Source organism: Sinocyclocheilus grahami, unplaced genomic scaffold (assembly GCF_001515645.1).
Source record: "Sinocyclocheilus grahami isolate Dianchi unplaced genomic scaffold, SAMN03320097.WGS_v1.1 scaffold36.1, whole genome shotgun sequence".
In the NCBI taxonomy this organism is placed as follows: domain Eukaryota; kingdom Metazoa; phylum Chordata; class Actinopteri; order Cypriniformes; family Cyprinidae; genus Sinocyclocheilus; species Sinocyclocheilus grahami.
In genome coordinates, this window is record NW_015505215.1 from 271623 (window position 1) to 293595 (window position 21973).

Sequence of the window (21973 nt, forward strand, 5' to 3'; positions counted from 1 at the left end):
TAAAAAAACAGGAAGGGGGCAAAAACCTTTTCACAGCACTGTAAATGCTCAGTTTAATTTATAGCCTTTTTTTTTAGCATCTTGCACACTAAAAGTGCCCTCTAGCACTACCAGCGTGGCTACTGGTAACTGATTGCTTTATAAAAGAGTCAAAGACCTTTGGTGTCAATATACTGATTCCAAAGGCATCAATATTTTTATGATCATAAAGCTAGTTTCTCAAAATATCTTGATCATTTTTCACATGTGTGTGTATACTCACTATTGAATTAATTCCATTTAATCTATTGTTTGTATCCAGGCAAGGTTCTACGTGGGTGTTAAAGCAAGAGCACCCTCAGGTGAAGCTTGTAAAAATAGGGTACTGGTGAAACAACAATTGACAAACACTCCAGTGCATTTAAACTTTAAAGAATTCTATTTACAATGTGTTTTTGCAGCATTGATCAATGTAGCCACTAGCTACTGTACATATCTGTTGATTTCTTGAACGCAGTGGCCAATCAGAGGTGTTTTAATTCAGAGTCATAAACAAAAATCTTTTTTACTCTTTCAGCATTAACATCTAAAACATCTTTAACATCTATTTGCTACTCGTGTAATCAGGTGGTTTGTGGTTCACTACTACTCTCAATAGCTCTTTGTACAGCGAGAGTGGCTGTATTGAAGCCCACCGCTGGAAATCTTTGTTGGAGTAAATTACTGCTCTTGAGATCAGAGAATGCGTGGGTTTGTTCAGAGCCTCCTGTGGAACTCAGAAGGTTGTGCCAGATCCATAACTCAACCTTGATAACTCAAGACACAAACAAGAAAGCTGGTTGTTTATGTTGGTGCCCAACATGGCAACAATGGTTCGACATTGGTACTAATTGTTAGTCCCCCCCCCCCAAAAAAAACAGTTCAACTCATACAAGACTTTTCAGAGAAACTGCATTGTGAGGAGCACTCCAGGATACCCCTCAGGTGTCTGCTCTATCTGACTGGATTTTAAAGAGGTTTCTAAGTATTTTTTACAATTTACCAATTCACAAATTCTATCTTTCAAAAATTAGCTGATACATAATTTGTAGCCTCTGTCACTGTTTAGGCTTTCAAGTTGGAGAAGTCATTTTGAGGTCTATGCTCAAAAGGTGGGACTGACAGTTAGCATGTTAAACAAAACTTTAAAGTGATTTTTTTACGCTTCTGTTTATTATTATTATTATTTTGAATTCTTAGAAGTCATAAATTCTTAGCCCACTACTACATATTAAATGGACTGAAATCAATGGCATTTATACTGGTAATTATTATTTCGTATAAATGTCATATAATGAAATATTCAATTAATATTTCTCACTAATATTAGTTTTGCTGTGGTTTGTGAATATCATTTCAAATATTTTCTCTGATTTTTTAAATTTAAAGATAGTTAATGCAGTAGTAAGTAACAAGGTAATAAAACAGCTTTAAAAACATTTAAATATTTGCACATTCATGTGTTGCTAGAAAGTTATTAATCAAATGGTTTATTTTTTATTTTTTCAAAATTATTACTTTTTTTTCACTTGGGACCTGGGAATACAAGAAGTGATGACAAATGTTAAATTAATTAGGAAATATTAAATGTGAACCAGTCTGCAGTGCCCTACACTGTGTCCTAACCTGTCATGACACAACATAACTACTTAAAGATATATTTTGTAAATATGAGTTTGTCTCAACCAACTGTGACTGTGATGAGCAACAGGATTTGCAGATAGCTGTGTTTCTATTTCTTCTGTGTCATGCTCAGTTGCGATTGTGTCAGGCCTTAGAGCAGTTTTGGATCCAGTATGGATATGCAAATGCTTGTCGCTGGAAACTTTTTCTATGGAAGCTGATGTGGCAATAAACTTAAATTAAACTTAAACTGAAACTTTTTCTATGGTTATAAAACAGTTAACATGCTTTTGTGGTTTTAAAGATTAGACCATGCATGCATACTTAAAGTCTAGCTCTTTTTCCTGAATTTGGTTTTACTTTTTGATCTTGCTTAATTGTCATAGAAGATAGATGATGGCCCTTCTTAATGGTGTACCTGTAAGACATTAATGTAACCAAAACGATGTTTGTAAGATAGAACAATATTGCAGTTCTGCGTTATAAATACGGAGTGTGAAACTTTAGATTGGACATTTTGGGCAGGTTTCTCTCCTGGTACTTTGCTTTGGACGTTATTAACACCTCTCAACACACTCTTCTGCATTCTCAGACTCTCATTCTCTTCTCTTCTTTCTCCATAGGGAGCAGCACTGCTGACTGGCTGTGGTCCCTGCCGTGTCTCCGTGGAGAACAGTTCTTGCAAAGGGAGAGAAAGCTGGCCAACGTGCAGACTCTGGTCCTCAAAGAATGCTGTCGTAAGTGTTTCCCAGGCAACGGAAAATCTTTCACCAGGACCTCTTTAAGTAGTCACCCCAGAGCAGCACATTTCTAATCATATTCCCTCTGGTCACACATTCTCAGTCTCACACGAGCGCTTTCTGAAAATTAAGATCTCTTATGCGGTAAACAATAGAGATTTTGTCAGACTCTCAACGCCTACTGTGTTAACAGGGGTTGATGCATGATAGACTATTTGATTGATAGATTAATTGTGGTATGTCAGAGCACTGTTATTAGGCTTGTAGCTAATAAATTCAGGTTAGTTCCTAGGCTTTATCAGATGTTTGACACATTTTCTTTGCAGACTTGGTATACAGAGCACTGTTATCAGTAGGGGTGCCTCCGATCAGGATTTTTGAGGCCGATCGCCAATCACAGAAAGCAGTATCTGCCGATACCGATCTTTTTAAAGCCTTCTTTTTTATCATTTGTAACTATTTATAGTGATACTCATAGTGATTTTTAGACATTTATTCAGGGCCTGAATTTCATTTTTGAAAATGGGTGGAATTCCCCTCTTAGGTGTCTCTTGTGAGGGGGGAAGCAGCTTTCACACAGGAGTCCGCTACTGATCTGTGGCTGTTTACCACAAACACAACATTTATCCATTATTTTGATTTCAAATCCAAACATTGTCACTGAAAATGCTTTTTCAGCATTGCAATTCTTTTTTTTACACAGTACAGTAATACAATCTTTCACCGACATGTTTAAGCACAATAAATATAAGCAACACATTATTCAATGCTTTTTACTTTTGCTTTTACTTCTAGATTTATATATTAAGTTGCTCAAGCAATTGGCAAAACATTTCAACTACTTTTCTTACGTTATCACAAACCATTGGCAGAAATAGACAGCTCAACTGCCTTTTCTTTTGCATTTAAATCTTTATTACAAACAATCCTGCGGTTCATAAAGAGCTTTGTTTTCCTACGCACGAGTGCCATCTATTATTGCCGCCTTTATCTAAAAGTGCTCTTTCCCTTTAAACCTAGCCAAAAAGCCACATGTGTTGACTGTGAAACACAGTAGACTTTAATAATATGCATTTATGGTGTAATCACTACATTTTCGTGTCAATCCAGTGCTCTTTCCCTTTAAACCTAGCCAACAAAGCAATGTGTTGACTGTGAAACAGAGTAGACTTCAATAATATGCATTTATGGTGTAATTACTACATTTTCGTGTCAAGTCATGTTCATATTTACTGCAAACATTGCACTGTTACTTTAATTCAGCGCTTGCAGCGCAGCAGTAGACTCGGTGCGGAAACGATCTCTGCACTGCTGCAGACGCACCGCACCTGAACGCACTGCCGGACAGCAACCGTGTGCAATTCCTGTGTCAAATGTGCAGCGTGTACCTCACTTATAGACAGATGCGATGTGTGGTGATTTGAAGCCATTTGCGTATTTTGAGAGAGAAAGAGAGAGAGAGCGCGCGGTGATTCACTCTCAGTAGACTCGGTGCGGAAACGATCTCTGCACTGCTGCAGACGCACCGCACCTGAACGCACTGCCGGACAGCAACCGTGTGCAATTCCTGTGTCAAATGTGCAGCGTGTACCTCACTTATAGACAGATGCGATGTGTGGTGATTTGAAGCCATTTGCGTATTATGAGAGAGAAAGAGAGAGCGAGCACGCGCGGTGACTCACTCATGCTGTTTGTGAAATTACGTCTCACACAAGGTTTTCAAATTACTTTAAGTTATTTGATGAAAAAATATAATTATAAGAATTATGATTATTTCACCTGCGCCAGACAGAGACTGAGACGGTGCTGCTGCATGTCGTGCCAAACCTCTCACGGCAGCGTCATCAGCTTGAGATCGTTTTTTTTTAGATCAGCCTTTTAGAGACTGCCAATCAATCATCCCATCGTGATTATCGGCCAATAGTGATCGGTAGCCTATCAATCGGAGCATCCCTAGTGATCGGTATCGGCAGATACTGCTCTCTGTGATTGGCCTCAAAAATCCTGATCGGAGCACCCCTATTCATTAGTGTCTTACAAGAAAATTAACAACAACATGAAACCGATAAAATATGTAACAGATTGGTTTGAAAGGCTAGTGTGATTAATGAGAGACATTTAATGATGCATCTCATCTGTGGCTAGGGCAACGAGAGGAGGCCCAGAAGCCTGCCGCTATTCCTGTGAATGAACTGAAGGCTCTACTAAATCTGGCCAGAGAGCAGTACCTTGAGATGCACGACTCCATACTGCCTAGAACGTCTGAACGCATGTGCATGAAGAAGGAGAATCAGACTTCCTCTTGTAACATCAGTGGTGAGGAGTACTTTAATATAGAGCAGTTTGCTTTAGGTATACATTTGTAATCATTTTGATGGACAGTGATAGTCAATAATTATTATATTATGATCAATTTATATTATTATTAGGGCTGCCCCCTAATAGTTGACTAACCGCTAGTCGACGAGAAGAGGCTTAATCAATACAAATTTTATTAGTCGCCAAAAAAATCATGTAGTCCGTGACGGACAGATTATTGACAGCTGGTCTATGTGGTAATTACAGTACATCGGAATCCAAATGTTCGTTTCATTCACCGACCGCAAATGTGCTTATCATCTGAAACATGTAAATAATAGCAACATTACATGGCTGCTCGCTCTAACGTTAACCTAGAAAAGTGTGTGTTATTCAAGTGTTTGTGCGGAGTGTGGAAGCTGAATAGTAGCGCTCTCACTGCATGACAGTTCACTTGGAGGCACTAGTGTGATCATTTGCATTTAACTTAAAATGCTCTGTCATTTTTGCTCATAGAGAGTAATTTGAATTTGTAAAAGGTTTACTTTTATTTGTGTGCGCTTACAATAACAACAAAATGTTGTGCTTTTGTAAAATAATGAAAGCAAACGGTGCTCTTTCTGCCATCTAAGGTTAGGTCTCTGTGAACTTGAGCACGTCAAAAAATTTATTGAGACTTTGTGGTTGCCTCACAGAAATAAAAAAAGTGAAATGTCTACTTTTAAATGAACCAATTCAAATGGAAAACATATATTTTCAGATTATGTAATCCATATGAAACATGCACGTCCACTGTGGAGATGACAAGTCAGTGTCATCGACGACTTCACTGCAGCCGAAAATACAGAAAACACTAGTTTATCAGTGAATTATTAGAATGTTAAGGCAGTCTTCTTGCTCTTTTTTTCCCTGATGCATTCATAATCATTACTTCTACTGGTGTGCGAAATTAATATAATAAAATCCAGTTTAGACCAGTGCTTCTAGACTGGTTTCACATTGTTACCCAGATTTATATTATGTCAAGTGGCGAGCCAACATAGTACCAGATATGTTCATTGTTCAAAAGTTAAAGGGGTCATATGATGCAATTAAAATTTTTCCTTTCTCTTTGGAGTGTTACAAGCTCTTGGTGCATAAAGAAGATCTGTAACGCTGCAAAGACTAAAGTCTCAAATCCAAAGAGATATTCTTTATAAAAGTTAAGATTCAACCACGCCTACCTGAAACGGCTCATTCTAACACGCCCCCACATGTCTACGTCACGATGTGGGAAGATTTGCATAACGCCGCCCAAATGTTCACGCAAAGAAAGAAGGCATAACTTTTATTCTCGCTGTAGTATTGTTGCTGCTGCCGCCATGTCGTGAAGATGCTGTGTGTTTCGTTGTGAAAGCGAAACTACTTTGTTTGGCCTTCCAAAAGAGGACGGTATCCGCTTCGTCATGCCTAGAGCTGATCCGTGCTGGTCACTGAGGAAATACATAAGCTTCGTGCTGTGGATCGCTGGATAGGCAATAACTGTTCCAGAACAGTTCATCCCAAATATTCAGATGTGTGCAGCGTATTTTATGGAGGACTGTTTCCTGATCCTGGTAGAGAAGACTACAATGCTGGCTGTTCTGACTCTCAGTCTTGCTGGTCACTGAGGAAATACATAAGCTTCGTGCTGTGGATCGCTGGATAGGCGATAACTGTTCCAGAACAGTTCATCCCAAATATTCAGATGTGTGCAGCGCATTTTATGGAGGACTGTTTCCTGATCCTGGTAGAGAAGACTACAATGCTGGCTGTTCTGACTCTCAGTCTGTTTTCATATGGATTTGCCACTGATGATTCAAACGCAAGTTTTGAGCAGTGTAGAGTAGCACTTGTTGTTTGTCATTTCTCCGATCACAAACATGTCGTGAAGATGCTGTGTGTTTCGTTGTGAAAGCGAAACTACTTTGTTTGGCCTTCCAAAAGAGGACGGTATCCGCTTCGTCATGCCTAGAGCTGATCCGTGCTGGTCACTGAGGAAATACATAAGCTTCGTGCTGTGGATCGCTGGATAGGCAATAACTGTTCCAGAACAGTTCATCCCAAATATTCAGATGTGTGCAGCGCATTTTATGGAGGACTGTTTCCTGATCCTGGTAGAGAAGACTACAATGCTGGCTGTTCTGACTCTCAGTCTGTTTTCATATGGATTTGCCACTGATGATTCAAACGCAAGTTTTGAGCAGTGTAGAGTAGCACTTGTTGTTTGTCATTTCTCCGATCACAAATGCAGACATGGTTTTATGTTTACGGGGTGCGACGCAACGCGTAAAAAGACAGTATGTCATTATAATCCGTAATGATGTCCCCACTGGATGCAACGAATGCCTCGTTTGCAATGGGTTTTAATGTTTTTGTCTCGTCGCTCCATCATAGTATGGTAAGGGGCGTAACATTTCCATCACACGCTTGAGGTATTCAGCCAATCACAACGCACCGGAGAGCTGGCCAATCACAGCACACCTCGCTTTTCAGACCGATGAGCTTTGTAAAAATGCAAAATCATTAACATGTCAGTCTGAACAGGAAAAATGGCAGTTTAAGGAATTTAAGGAATAAACACAAGTTGGTCACCTGAATGTTGAGTAACTGAAAACCTTTGAATTTTGAGTGCTTCGTACATTTCTACACTTTTGTCAGTAGACACATTTTTTGCCTACAAAATTTGACTGATGTGACTGCACCTTAGTAAACAGAAAAAACACTAGGCTAAATGTTGTATTAGTAATATATGATATTGGCCCAGATACCAAATGACAGGTATATATGTGGTAAAATATTGGAGTTTAGAAACACTTTTGTGCCTATGTGAATGAAAGATATGGTGGGCCCTGTTTGCTTCCATTATTTGAGTAAAAGCCAATATATTTTGCATCCTTTGTTTACATAGTGTTCCTAATTATTAAGATGAACTGTTATTATTTACTTAACCTTTTGCTCTTTTTAATCATTACATTTTAAGATGTGAAACATTGTGCTCGCACAGAATGGCCAGAGAGGAGCGTCCTACAAAACTATGAGAACATACAGAGAGTCCGACAAAGATCCAGGTAAATCATCTGGTACCATATCACTTTATCTGATAACTCATTACCATGTCTGGAGCCTTCAGTTATTGTCTTTGTTGAGGGCTTAATGAATCTCAAAGCAGTGTATCAGTGTATGGGGAAAATAGCTTGTGCAGCTAGGAATAGTACATTTGTGGTTGGTTGAATAAATTTCAGTGTCATCCACAGGTGCAGGCTCTTCAGCAGTGGTTCCTCTGAGAGTCTGATGGGGCCTAAAGATAGCCAGAGGGGAAGTTCTACACTGCTGGATGCCAGAGAACTGCTCAAACACTTCACCCCTGATGGACTGCCTAGCGGGGAACTACAGCCGCTGCCAGTGCTTAGAGGGTTGGTCATACATACAGTGTCTGACATGTCTCTTAATGACTTTTTTTCCCCCTAGCTAATTAAAACTGCAATTCAAATCCCTCAAGTCAAGGAGGGAGCATGTGTGTACATGGTAGAAAATTTTAAAACATCATTCATTCCATTTTTTACAACTTTTTTTGTTTTCTTCTTGCACTGGTCTTAAAGGAATAGTTCACCCCCAAGTACTTTATTTATTCACCCTCATGCTGTGTGAAAACCTGTATGACTGACTGACTTCTTTGGAACACAATAGGTGAAATTTTTGAAGAATATTCTGTTCACTCTTTTCCATGTAAAAAAAAATCAGTGTGGGATTTAATATGACCAAAAAAAAAAAAGTATTGAAAAAGTGGTCCATCGGACTTGTGCAGTATATTATATATTGCTGTAAGGAACAGACTATAAATGTCACAAATGCTACAAAAATGGCACATTGATCCAAAGTCAGCTTTGCTTGACATCAAATCCTGGCACAGCACACAAAATGACTCCATATTAAAGAGCTACAGAAAGGGACAGGTTTCAGTAAATAATAACTTTCAGTCGTTGTTCTTCTGTTTGTCAAACAAAACTATCATATGACTTGGAATATAAGCGTTAGTCATATGGACCACTTTTATGATGCTTTTATGGTGTTTATTTTGTTATTTGGGAACTTGACAGACCTATGGAGGACAATAAAATTAAAGAATGAGTTAGCAATTGAATAATTCAAACATAAAAATGGAAAACAAATTACTTTTTAAATGGACATTAACACATTTAAAACTTTATTTCATGTTTTAAAATGTAGTTAAATACATAATTTTTACATTAGTTAATTGACATCTAAAACAGTATAAATTATGTTTTTAAAATGTAGGTAAAAAAAATAGTTAATCATCTTAGGTTCACATTTTAAATGCATTTAAAAAATGCATTTGGAACAACATCAGGGTCATTCCTGATGACAGAATCATTCATTCATTCATTTTTGGTGACCCTATCAAGGGTTATTAAAATAGAGGTTATCTCTAGTAGAGATAAAGATAATACTGAAGACATTGCTTTCTTTTTTAGAGAAAAAAATAAATTGTGTGAAGATTTTCCACATAACTTGGCCTCTACCAGTTACACATAGTCTCTAGAAATCTGCATATTTATTTTTTCCCTGAACTCAATGTCTCTAAATGTGGTTTGTGTAGTGAACATGCGTTTCAGTTGTCTCCTGACCTCACACCCAGGAAGGTGACCAAGCTTCCTTTCTCAAAGGCCACCAGATCCCACTACCACGGAATAGAGTACGTTTATGTGTGTGTGTGTGTGTGTGTGTGTGTCTATATAAAAACTCATCCATTTTACAAACTGTTCTCCCTAATTCTTCGATCTTCTCTATCATCCTCTGGGTGTGTTTCAGGTTTTGTCTGGATGAGCATAAGGCCCTTGAGCGAGACCGTGGCTTTGTGAAGCTGCAGTCTCATCTAATAAGATATGAGACCCAGAGTACATGCTGTAAGGAGCCCTGCCCTGTGCCATTCGCCCTCAGTCCTGCACCCTCCCCAGCCGTGCTGTCTGAACCGGGCAGCGTGCCCGACGTGGAAGCTCTGCACAGCGAGCCGCCCCGCCTCAAACACTGCTCCCGCGAAACAGACCTCCAGCCACACAAGAGGTGAGAACACCGCGTGCATACTAATGATGAAGGGTCATCATGTCTTTTTCTTACATATAAATCACCACAGGATCAGTTAAAATCAGTTTTAACTTTTATTCGCAGTGCTTTATATAAATTCAATCTCTCATTACGTGCCACAATGGGCTGCAAGAGGGTGCAGGAGGTTTGTGGACAAATTCAAAGAATTAAAAAAAAAAAAAAAAAAAGTTATAATAAAAAATAATATAAAGTTTCAAATTTGCCAATCATTTCATGATTTCTGAATTCTGATCAGTCTTTAGTAAGCAGAAAGAAACTAATCGCTGTTTATATTCTTTAGGTTTATTTTGAATAAGTTAATTTTAATTTTAAGTAAATATTTTTCAGATTGAAAGAAGTCTCTTAGGCTCACCAAGACTGCATTTAATTGATCAAACATGCAGTAAAACAGTAATATTGTGAAATATTATTCTGTTTTAAAATAACTGGTTTCTATTTGAATATATTTTGAAATGTATTTTATTCCTGTGACGACAAAGCTGAATTTTCAGGAGCCATTCCTCCAGTCTTCAGTGTCACATGATCCTTCAGAAATCATGCTAATATGCTAATTTGGGGCGTAATTATTATCAATTATCATTGCTGCTCAAATATTAATAATGATTCTTATTATTAAGGGGTTTTCAAGGCCAGTCTGTTTTAATGATATTCTATTTGCCAGTATTTGAATTAGTCGACCCATCGTTACATGTCACTTCTCGGAAGATGGACATTCTGTTAGACGGTCAAACTAATGTTTGTCCAGTTAGGTTAATTTTCTGAAACTGTCAGTTCATTGATTCTCCCGTGTGGCTAATTTTAGTTCTGCCTGCTCATCATTTCCTTCCTCTGCACCTCCGTCCCTCCACTTTACATGCATTTGAATGCGCCATAAGTCACTCGCACCCAAATTGAATATAGATCTGCACTTGATGGCTTTGTCAAAGAGTGAAATGAGCAATGAATGAAAATAACTGAGCAGCGCTGCAATGAATGTCAAAGTCTTGCTATTTTTATTAATGTAGGCCCTCTCTAAATGCGCTTTACATATGGCAGTGATCAAATGTCTAATGTTTGGCCTTCTTTGCTGCCACAGAAGCCCAGGGTGCATTAGATGATGTGTGTGTCAGGACATGAGATTATTGACTATTTATTTTTTTATTGAATGCTGACCTACTGCCAACTCCAAAGGCCACATTAATTTAAGGCCTATCATCATCTCAGACTTTGCTCCACTCTGAAATCACCACAGCGGTGTCACATCATTGGCAACTAAACACACAAGCCAGAAAATTTATATTCAAGGGAGAAAAAATAAATAAATAAAAATGCAGGAACTGAACAGTTTCTTATTAAATGGGCTCAGAAAGAGAGTGCTTGAGCTGAGATCTCCAGAAGAAAAAGAGGTATAAGTGTGTGCTCCAGTGCTTAAGTAGATCGTCACATCAAGTCATTTTGATTAGAGTTTTGAGGTGAGTTATAAAGTGAGATTGTTGGATTGATGAACTCAGAGAAACAATATCTTACACCATCCACCTCATCCACTTTAAAATCCCTTTCTCAGGTTCTGTAAATCGGAGAGCTCTGAATCTCTGGGTGCAGGTGGTACTCACCCAGCAGTGGGGGCTTTACGGCAGCAAGCAGCCCATTCCCGTTCCAGCTCAGGTCTGGCCAGACGGTCTGCTTCGGTTGCCGACCCCTCACCCAGTAGAACACCGCGTGCATACTAATGATGAAGGGTCATCATGTCTTTTTCTTACATATAAATCACCACAGGATCAGTTAAAATCAGTTTTAACTTTTATTCGCAGTGCTTTATATAAATTCAATCTCTCATTACGTGCCACAATGGGCTGCAAGAGGGTGCAGGAGGTTTGTGGACAAATTCAAAGAATTAAAAAAAAAAAAAAAAAGTTATAATAAAAATAATATAAAGTTTCAAATTTGCCAATCATTTCATGATTTCTGAATTCTGATCAGTCTTTAGTAAGCAGAAAGAAACTAATCGCTGTTTATATTCTTTAGGTTTATTTTGAATAAGTTAATTTTAATTTTAAGTAAATATTTTTCAGATTGAAAGAAGTCTCTTAGGCTCACCAAGACTGCATTTAATTGATCAAACATGCAGTAAAACAGTAATATTGTGAAATATTATTCTGTTTTAAAATAACTGGTTTCTATTTGAATATATTTTGAAATGTATTTTATTCCTGTGACGACAAAGCTGAATTTTCAGGAGCCATTCCTCCAGTCTTCAGTGTCACATGATCCTTCAGAAATCATGCTAATATGCTAATTTGGGGCGTAATTATTATCAATTATCATTGCTGCTCAAATATTAATAATGATTCTTATTATTAAGGGGTTTTCAAGGCCAGTCTGTTTTAATGATATTCTATTTGCCAGTATTTGAATTAGTCGACCCATCGTTACATGTCACTTCTCGGAAGATGGACATTCTGTTAGACGGTCAAACTAATGTTTGTCCAGTTAGGTTAATTTTCTGAAACTGTCAGTTCATTGATTCTCCCGTGTGGCTAATTTTAGTTCTGCCTGCTCATCATTTCCTTCCTCTGCACCTCCGTCCCTCCACTTTACATGCATTTGAATGCGCCATAAGTCACTCGCACCCAAATTGAATATAGATCTGCACTTGATGGCTTTGTCAAAGAGTGAAATGAGCAATGAATGAAAATAACTGAGCAGCGCTGCAATGAATGTCAAAGTCTTGCTATTTTTATTAATGTAGGCCCTCTCTAAATGCGCTTTACATATGGCAGTGATCAAATGTCTAATGTTTGGCCTTCTTTGCTGCCACAGAAGCCCAGGGTGCATTAGATGATGTGTGTGTCAGGACATGAGATTATTGACTATTTATTTTTTTATTGAATGCTGACCTACTGCCAACTCCAAAGGCCACATTAATTTAAGGCCTATCATCATCTCAGACTTTGCTCCACTCTGAAATCACCACAGCGGTGTCACATCATTGGCAACTAAACACACAAGCCAGAAAATTTATATTCAAGGGAGAAAAAATAAATAAATAAAAATGCAGGAACTGAACAGTTTCTTATTAAATGGGCTCAGAAAGAGAGTGCTTGAGCTGAGATCTCCAGAAGAAAAAGAGGTATAAGTGTGTGCTCCAGTGCTTAAGTAGATCGTCACATCAAGTCATTTTGATTAGAGTTTTGAGGTGAGTTATAAAGTGAGATTGTTGGATTGATGAACTCAGAGAAACAATATCTTACACCATCCACCTCATCCACTTTAAAATCCCTTTCTCAGGTTCTGTAAATCGGAGAGCTCTGAATCTCTGGGTGCAGGTGGTACTCACCCAGCAGTGGGGGCTTTACGGCAGCAAGCAGCCCATTCCCGTTCCAGCTCAGGTCTGGCCAGACGGTCTGCTTCGGTTGCCGACCCCTCACCCAGTCAAAAACCCAGCCAGACCCAGACCGAGTCCCGCTCCCAGAAACACAACAGGGTGAGTGCCAATTACCAGGCCCAGGAGAATTTACATTTTCACATTTTCTGCAGAGATTTGGGGTAAAATCTGCCTTAGGAATGCACTAGTAATGCACAATAATATATGTTGGTAATGTTTTGTTTATTAAGGTACGTTATAATATATATATAATTTTTTTAAAGAAATATTTTCTGTGTTTTTGCCTTTATTTGTAGAGGACAGTATGGAGTGTAGACAGGATGTGAAACAGGAGAGAGGGGGTGGAATGGGCAAGTTTTAAAAGTTGGGTCACCCGAAGAGCAATCGCGCTATATTTCAAGAGCGCTGGCCGAGAGGCTATAGACAAAAATAGGTCAACATTGGGTATTTACTTGTTCATACTTACTTCACTTTTTTTATATTTAGATTACCTTTTACTGTCATATAATGTTCATTTAAAATGCATTTTTTTTAACACTAATTTTTAGCAAATCTCAAAATGAATATCCATTTTTATTACTGTACGTTATAATGTTGTAATGCCTAAATTCACTTATAATATTTTTGAAAAGACAGAGGTTTTTCAGTTTTTGACAGTTTGGATAGTATAAAAAAATAGTAAAAAAAAAAAAAAAATTCCAATTGAATAGCATTCGTTCAAAGCATTAATTTATTGGTATCAGCCAGATATGTAATATTGAAGATATTTAAGCAGAACCTATAGGCAAACCCTAAATAGGTTTATTTTGCAATAATGGCCAACTGACTGTGAATTATCCAGCTTATAACATTACAACTTGACAAATTATATTGGTATGAAATATTGATTTAAGTGTTAAGAGACATAAAAAATGGTACAGCTTTGTAGAAAATTGGTGTCCAGGGACTAGAGTCAAATATGCAGTTTAAGGGTCATTATACCAAAATATCTGACCACTGATTGCCGCATTTGACCAGAATTGAGTATTCTAGAGAGCCATGGAATAAGACAAAACAGCTCTCAACCCATTCAAATCCTTAAACCTTTTACTTTATTCCTTGAGTCATCAGCAAATGTCAGGTCTTTATGTGAGGTCTGTGAGTGCAGTAGTTACGTGATTGTGCATCGTTCTCATCCGTTGTTTCTGCTTCAGATGCTGAGGGAGGTGGTTGCCAAGACGCTGAATAAACAAGGGATCAGCAGTGAGCACAAGTGCTTTGAAGCCTGCAGTCAAAGACTGTTTGACATATCAAAGTTTTATCTGAAGGTGGGTACGAATCATTCTGCCTCTTTCCCTCACACCCTGCTGTCCTGCCTTTAGGACATCTTTGAAGCTCTCAAAATATGCTGCGTAAACGCTGTCGATTGATGTTATCTACAACATTTATCCATGATGGGGGAGCAAAAACTTAGTTCAGGTAACCAATTTTCAATTCAATTCGCTTTGTTCCTAAAGCATTCAGTGAGCAAAAAAAAAATCACTCTTTTGTAGTACCTATTTTTGCCTAAAGTTGTTTTTGTCAGGATTTTTTATGTGCACCAAAATCATTCATAATGTACTTAATTTATACAGGCTGTCTCTGCTAGGGTACCTTTAAGACCTCAGTATATAAATGGCCTCTGTTATGATAGGCTCGCCTTCACTTACCAGCACAGTCCTCCGTGTTGTTCATCAGGACGGGCCAAGTTGATGGATACTGAATAGACGTAGATATTCCGTGTAAACATGGGTGGTATTAGGTGCTCATGGTTGTGAGTTTTGACGTTTCACTTGTCACGGATATGTTAACTTTTAAGTTGATTAATTATTAGAGAAAATATACATACGTTCATATTTTCGTTTAAAATTAATTCTCATAACAGTACGCAATAGTCAAACTCAAAACACATTTATGCATAAATACATTTAGAGCATTCGCGTACATTACCATATAAAAAATAATTTAATTTATCTAATTTAAATAATAGCAAAATTGCCCCATGACAGCACTCTCATCATGGATGACTAATTTTGTTGGTGCTGAATGAACCTCAAATTTTACTCACAATTTCACCCTCGTTCCCGCCGAAATCTAAATCGAGTATCCGTACTCCATCATCAGCAGACATCTTCAGCTTTTCAAACGGGTAACTGAAGAGAGGCTGTGCCACAGAGCTGTTTTCTCCATCAGCTATAACAGAGAAACCTCGCTCATAGTGAATGACCAACCGACAGTCCTGACCCCGATACATACAACCTGAAGAGACAAACACAAAAACACATCAAGAATACTCAGAATTATTAAACAACTGCCATGATTACCATAAGAAATTACTTGGAGTTGTCATACCAGAGGGTTAAAAAGCAGACATGTGAAGCTGTGAAATATTAAAGTACTATTTTTGAGAATTTTCTTTATTATTATTATTAGATCTCTGAAACTGTCTAAATTGTACTTTTGAAGTGCAGCTACTTTTCTGAGTGGATGAAATTCTGCCCAGTTTACTGAATTATTCACATAGATGCTTTTTCATTTCTGATATTAAAGACTCGGGTACAATTTTGTTATAAAATATATTTTACAAGTACTATAAGAATCCAAATAGTAAATATATGAATACAGTAAGGCTACATCCACACGAAGCCAGAGCTTTCCCTATCCAATCTTTTTTTTTTTTTCCCTCGCCTCAAGAAATATCTGCGTCCACACGAAACCACAAAACGATGTAGTATACATGCCAGACCAGTATGTATCTTCTGCCACAGAGATGCACTAAAAACAGAGAAGACTTGGACTATGCGCATAAACCTTGCACGGGTATACAAACGAACATGGAACATTACATGTATTAATCTGTTAATGTTAGTTGATAAAAAGACAATCGTTCAGTGTTTTTGTTGCTGTTACGTGACGTAGCGGTGTCTGACTAGGGGCCAGATGTGGGCTGATGACGTCATCGTTTCAGAAAATATACGGATTCGCTGTCAACACGAAAACGCAAGGGTGGCGTTTTCAGATTTATCCACTCTTGGGACCCGGTTTAAAAAAAAATATCGGTTTCACTCTCCCAAAACGCCGGATCCGTGTGGACGAAACGCCTATACGATACAAAATGTATGCATATACAGCTAAACGCGTCTCCGTGTGGATGGGCCTAAGAGTTAAAGTACTAATGGAACTGCACATTCCATTAAGGTGCGAATAAAATGAAAAAGGGTTCCATTTGTGAGATAGATGTCCTTTGATTCGCCTGATAATTGGTACATTATTCATCACCAGTAATCCCTGCTCAATACCTCCCTGGTTTCATCAAATACATCACAGGACTCCATGTATCCAGTATCGCCCCTCCAATACATTCAATTACAGCTCATCAGGCACCACAGGAGGTGTGGAAACCTACTGTTACCGTGCCTATTGTGAACGTGCCAGTGATCCACTTCAGCTGTTCCCTCCATTTGCCCCAATAAAGCTCCCTGAATCTCTCTTTGACCGGGTAATTGTGAGGCTAGTGTGTCCTTTTCACATTGTGTATCTTTGAGAAACCCCTCGGCTCAGACCATTAGGCTGATTAGATCATCACAGCAATGAAATAGCATCTTCTGCAGTTTACCCATTAAATTGGAATTACACTGACATTAAATACTCAAACATGTATTAATTACGAACTTTGGGTGAGGGGCTCCTAAAAAGGGGATTTCGAACTTCTGTTCCCATTTTACTCTTAACAATACTGTAACCGTATCCCCATCAAAACGGACTGATTTTCAAGACCAAGGGACTCTTTCCCACCACATGGGCTTTTAGTCCGTCACAAACTGCCTCTCCTTCTCCATCAACGGCTTAGCATAGAAATTGTTCGGCCTCCTAACTCTTAACAGCTTTGCAATAATTCAGTAACTCAGCAATTTAGTGTTCCTCATGTGTCTATGCAGGCTTATCTTTACCAAATTAGTAATAACACCACATTTACTTTATATAATTTTTTAGTAATCCTGAAAGTACATCTAAAGAGAACAAGAAAACCCAACAATATAATACATACACTACAGATACTATACTATAAATGGAGCCAGAAAACGGTTGCTGTATTGGGCCGTGCAAATGAAAGAAATGTGGAAAGTGCATGTTACATGTTTTAGAGAAATCAACACAAATGGCTTATAGTTGTCAGATTTTTTTTTAATATGTATTTATTACATTGTTTTTATTAGCATTTATATTTATTTTTTAAAAAACCTTTTAACAGCAAAAACAGAGCATTTAACATGAACCATTTTTTATATTTATCCACACAAAGTGCACCATAAATCTGTTCAGTGAGCTGTCTAAAATTAATCAGCAGCAGCATAATACTAAATTGTATTACATTCTCATTTGCCCTTAGGTTTTTTCTAATTTTTTTGTTGTGACTTTATCATTACAAGCTGAAAGAGGATTTTAGACTCTTGTGGTCAGCAGTAAAATATATAACGTCCCACAAAATGAGAACTAAAAAAAAATAATCTTTGGAGACAAATTCTCTGAACAGATTATAAGATTAGACTAAACACAGGTTAATAGAGCATCAGCTGCCAAATGGGTCTTATCCATAAAAACTCAAATATGGAGCAGCTCTAAGATTCTAACGCAAACAGGATCTTTTTAAGGGAACAAATGTCAAATCCAGTCTAACGTGTTATTCGTTGTGTTAAATGTGTCTGGTTTGTTTTGAGAGGATCTGCACTGTTGCTCTTTTCTTACAAACTCAAAGTAATCATCATGTTCTCCCAAATGTATTAATTAGAGAGTGACGTGTTGTAACAAGGTCAGTCTATTTATATTGTTTCTTTCAGAAGTTCTCACAGCACTGTTAACATGCTTAACTTATGACAATAAAATCAACATTAATCATTGCTCAGTTTAACCTACTTGCCATTGTAGCTTTGTAGATTAAGTAGAAATATCTCAAAGCCTGATCTCAGAACAGTGAAAATATCTAACAGAAGGGGAAAACCGCAAAATATCCAAGTAAGGCGCAGTGATCTCCAGGGGCTCACATGCAGTTCAGTAATGGCAGATACATTTCCTATCAGTCCAGGCTCGGGGGCTGCCTGAGAGCTTCAATTCCCAGAATGCTTTGCTCGGTGCCCATCGCCTCGCCTGCTGCATTGAGACCACACAGGAACTTTGCCATGGCATTCCATTCTATAAATACACTCATAATCGACTGCAATATGATTAACGCACATCCAAAACTCAGAAATATTGCAGTGCAGCACAGAACGTTTCAAATTCACAGTAGAGTTGGAGCCATGGACCACGACCTCAGATGACCGATCTGCATTTATCTTTGCATGAAAGTTTTCGAGTATCCACAAATCTACATTTGACAGAAGTATGTGTATAATATTCAAGAAACTATAGCCTTAAAAATAATATAAACACAACATTGCACAAGAAAATAAATGAAATCCTGGGCCAACATGGATCAACACTTACTGCAAAGTTCCAGACTACTGCTAACTAAGACAGAAAACAAACTGTTGCTACAGAGAAAAGCTGATGGCAGATTGTATCCACTACTACTGATATTTGGACAATAAATGCCTGGTTACACGAAAGTCTGTTATACATTTACAAATGTGTGAAATATCTGATGCTAAATGTGTATATATATATATATATATATATATATATATATATATATATATATATATATATGAATGATGCATTTATATAGCACTTTGTGTATTTTTGTACACCCAAAGCGCTTTACAATCATGTGGGGGGGGTCTCTCCTCAACCACCACCAGTGTGCAGCATCCACAGGACAACGGCGCCAGTGCGCTCACCACACACCAGCTACAGGTGGAGAGGAGAGAGAGTCATAGAGCCAATCAAGTGGTTGGGGATTACTAGAAGGCCATGATTGACAAAGGCCAGGGGGGCAATTTTGGCCAGGACACCGTGGTTACACCCCTACTCTTTACGAGAAGTGCCATGGGATTTTTAATGACCACACAGAGTCAGGACCTCGGTTTAACGTCTCATCCAAAAGACAGTGCTTTTTGACAGTATAGTGTCCCCCATCACTACACTGAGGCATCAGAACCCTGAGCACCCCCTGCTGGCCTCACTAACACCTCTTCCAACAGCGACCTAGTTTTCCCAGGAGGTCTCCCATCCAGGTATTAACCAGGCTCAACCCTGCTTAGCTTCAGTGGGCAACCAGTCTTGAGGCATCAGAACCCTGAGCACCCCCTGCTGGCCTCACTAACACCTCTTCCAACAGCAACCTAGTTTTCCCAGGAGGTCTCCCATCCAGGTATTAACCAGGCTCAACCCTGCTTAGCTTCAGTGGGCAACCAGTCTTGGGCTTCATGCATGCATATATATATGTATATCTCTACATCTAGAGATAGATAGATAGATATTTTTTTTCAGAATTGATGAGTCCATAAAGATGCAGTTTCATTATAAAACTTTTTTTTCCATGCTAGAATTGTTCCTTCACTCTTAAAAATAGGTTAATTATTGTGGTTCCATTAAGAGCCTTTAACATCCACAAAGAAAAAAAAAAAGCTCTTTGAAGAACTTTTCACTGAAAGGTTCTTTGGGGATCCAAATATGGTTCTTCAATGGCAGGGGTGTCTAATCCTGCAACTCTGCAGGACAGTGGCCCTCCAGAAACAGGTTTGGACACCCCTGTTCTATGGCATCAATGTGAAAACCCCTTTTGAAACCTTTATTTTTTTAAGTGTTGGTGTGGACGGGCCATAAAACCTGTGAAAGGAGCCAGAAGTATAATCCATACTCACTGGTAGTGACTTCTTTGATCATCTCAGCAGCTGCGTGGCAGCCAGTGACTATGTGTCTGGTCCAGAGTGACAGGTACTTGCAGGTCTCTGCCCTGAAAAGGTGGGCTTCGATACCCAATCTGGTTCCCGTCCGTGTAGCAAAGCACAGCTCACCACCAGGCTGTGGTGAACCCTTATCTGGACCAGAATGCACCAGCCTATGAATAAAAACTCCAGATATATCATGGAAATCACTTACAAAAAATCAAACAAAATGTTTTTTGGGATATTTACCATGGTGCTTCTAAGTGAAATTCTTGGAAATATCTTAGATTACCATGGTATTACTGTTTCCACCATAGTACTTTTTATTATAGGAATTGTGTTTCATATTTATTTAAGCTACTTCAAAAATATAATACATGTATAAACAAAATATCACTATGGTACATTTTCAAAAACATAATAGTACACCATAGAATTTCAGTACCATGGTACTTTTTGTAAGTGCCACAAAACATAACTTCAATTGACTGAATATTTCATACAATATCATGTTTCTTAACATCCATTTATTGGAATCAGTGTCTCCAAGTTCAAGATTGATGTTTAATAAAGTGCAACAATCTGGTTTCAAATGTAAAATTCCCATTCCTTTCTCCAGAGAGGAACTGATTTTAGCTGGTTGGTTTTGTTCATGGCTTACAACTCTTTAATGAAGAGTTAACCCATATGGGAAAAATACTTCAGGAACCAAGGCCGTTGAAAAAGTGGGCGGGCACTGTTGTATCCTATAAACTGGCACCGGATTGGTCCAATGAGTTTTCACCATTGGCGGTGCTGCCTGGTTTGACAGAAATTTGAGATTTTACAGAGGAAGTCAAGCCAAAATAAGTTTCAAGAAAAAGCATGGCAGTACTTTCTGCCATTTTGGACAATCTCAGGGTCAACAAAACATTAGCACATGCCAACTGAGCCTGTGATAACTGCCCTATCAGCCTTAGAGTGAGATCTGGGCTGTGGTCCAGTTAAACTTGGACTTCAAATCTATCCCTTGCAGTAATAGCTGCCACCTTTAAGTGTTGGTGTGGACGGGCCATAAAACCTGTGAAAGGAGCCAGAAGTATAATCCATACTCACTGGTAGTGACTTCTTTGATCATCTCAGCAGCTGCGTGGCAGCCAGTGACTATGTGTCTGGTCCAGAGTGACAGGTACTTGCAGGTCTCTGCCCTGAAAAGGTGGGCTTCGATACCCAATCTGGTTCCCGTCCGTGTAGCAAAGCACAGCTCACCACCAGGCTGTGGTGAACCCTTATCTGGACCAGAATGCACCAGCCTATGAATAAAAACTCCAGATATATCATGGAAATCACTTACAAAAAATCAAACAAAATGTTTTTTTGGGATATTTACCATGGTGCTTCTAAGTGAAATTCTTGGAAATATCTTAGATTACCATGGTATTACTGTTTCCACCATAGTACTTTTTATTATAGGAATTGTGTTTCATATTTATTTAAGCTACTTCAAAAATATAATACATGTATAAACAAAATATCACTATGGTACATTTTCAAAAACATAATAGTACACCATAGAATTTCAGTACCATGGTACTTTTTGTAAGTGCCACAAAACATAACTTCAATTGACTGAATATTTCATACAATATCATGTTTCTTAACATCCATTTATTGGAATCAGTGTCTCCAAGTTCAAGATTGATGTTTAATAAAGTGCAACAATCTGGTTTCAAATGTAAAATTCCCATTCCTTTCTCCAGAGAGGAACTGATTTTAGCTGGTTGGTTTTGTTCATGGCTTACAACTCTTTAATGAAGAGTTAACCCATATGGGAAAAATACTTCAGGAACCAAGGCCGTTGAAAAAGTGGGCGGGCACTGTTGTATCCTATAAACTGGCACCGGATTGGTCCAATGAGTTTTCACCATTGGCGGTGCTGCCTGGTTTGACAGAAATTTGAG

At 38.3% G+C, this 21973-nt stretch overlaps 2 protein-coding genes across 2 annotated transcripts in view; one reads left to right on the forward strand and one right to left on the reverse strand.

Annotated features, from left to right (window-relative positions):
- The window catches only part of LOC107581610 (mdm2-binding protein-like), a 19486-nt gene extending 4937 nt beyond the window's left edge, over positions 1 to 14549 (forward strand). The window contains exons 5-13 of the mRNA XM_016267240.1: positions 2265 to 2378; positions 4527 to 4697; positions 7705 to 7768; positions 7955 to 8113; positions 9319 to 9414; positions 9531 to 9782; positions 11368 to 11507; positions 13232 to 13287; positions 14382 to 14549. Coding sequence (XP_016122726.1) covers positions 2265 to 2378; positions 4527 to 4697; positions 7705 to 7768; positions 7955 to 8113; positions 9319 to 9414; positions 9531 to 9782; positions 11368 to 11507; positions 13232 to 13287; positions 14382 to 14549 — 1220 coding nt within the window. The remainder of the gene's footprint in view (positions 1 to 2264; positions 2379 to 4526; positions 4698 to 7704; positions 7769 to 7954; positions 8114 to 9318; positions 9415 to 9530; positions 9783 to 11367; positions 11508 to 13231; positions 13288 to 14381) is intronic.
- Positions 14550 to 15210: 661 nt separating this feature from the next.
- LOC107581530 (beta-1-syntrophin-like) overlaps positions 15211 to 21973 on the reverse strand; it is a 30332-nt gene continuing 23569 nt past the window's right edge. Inside the window, exons 5-6 of the mRNA XM_016267105.1 lie at positions 21129 to 21325; positions 15211 to 15465 (exon numbers count right to left, since the gene is read on the reverse strand). Coding sequence (XP_016122591.1) covers positions 15260 to 15465; positions 21129 to 21325 — 403 coding nt within the window. The 3' untranslated portion in view covers positions 15211 to 15259. The remainder of the gene's footprint in view (positions 15466 to 21128; positions 21326 to 21973) is intronic.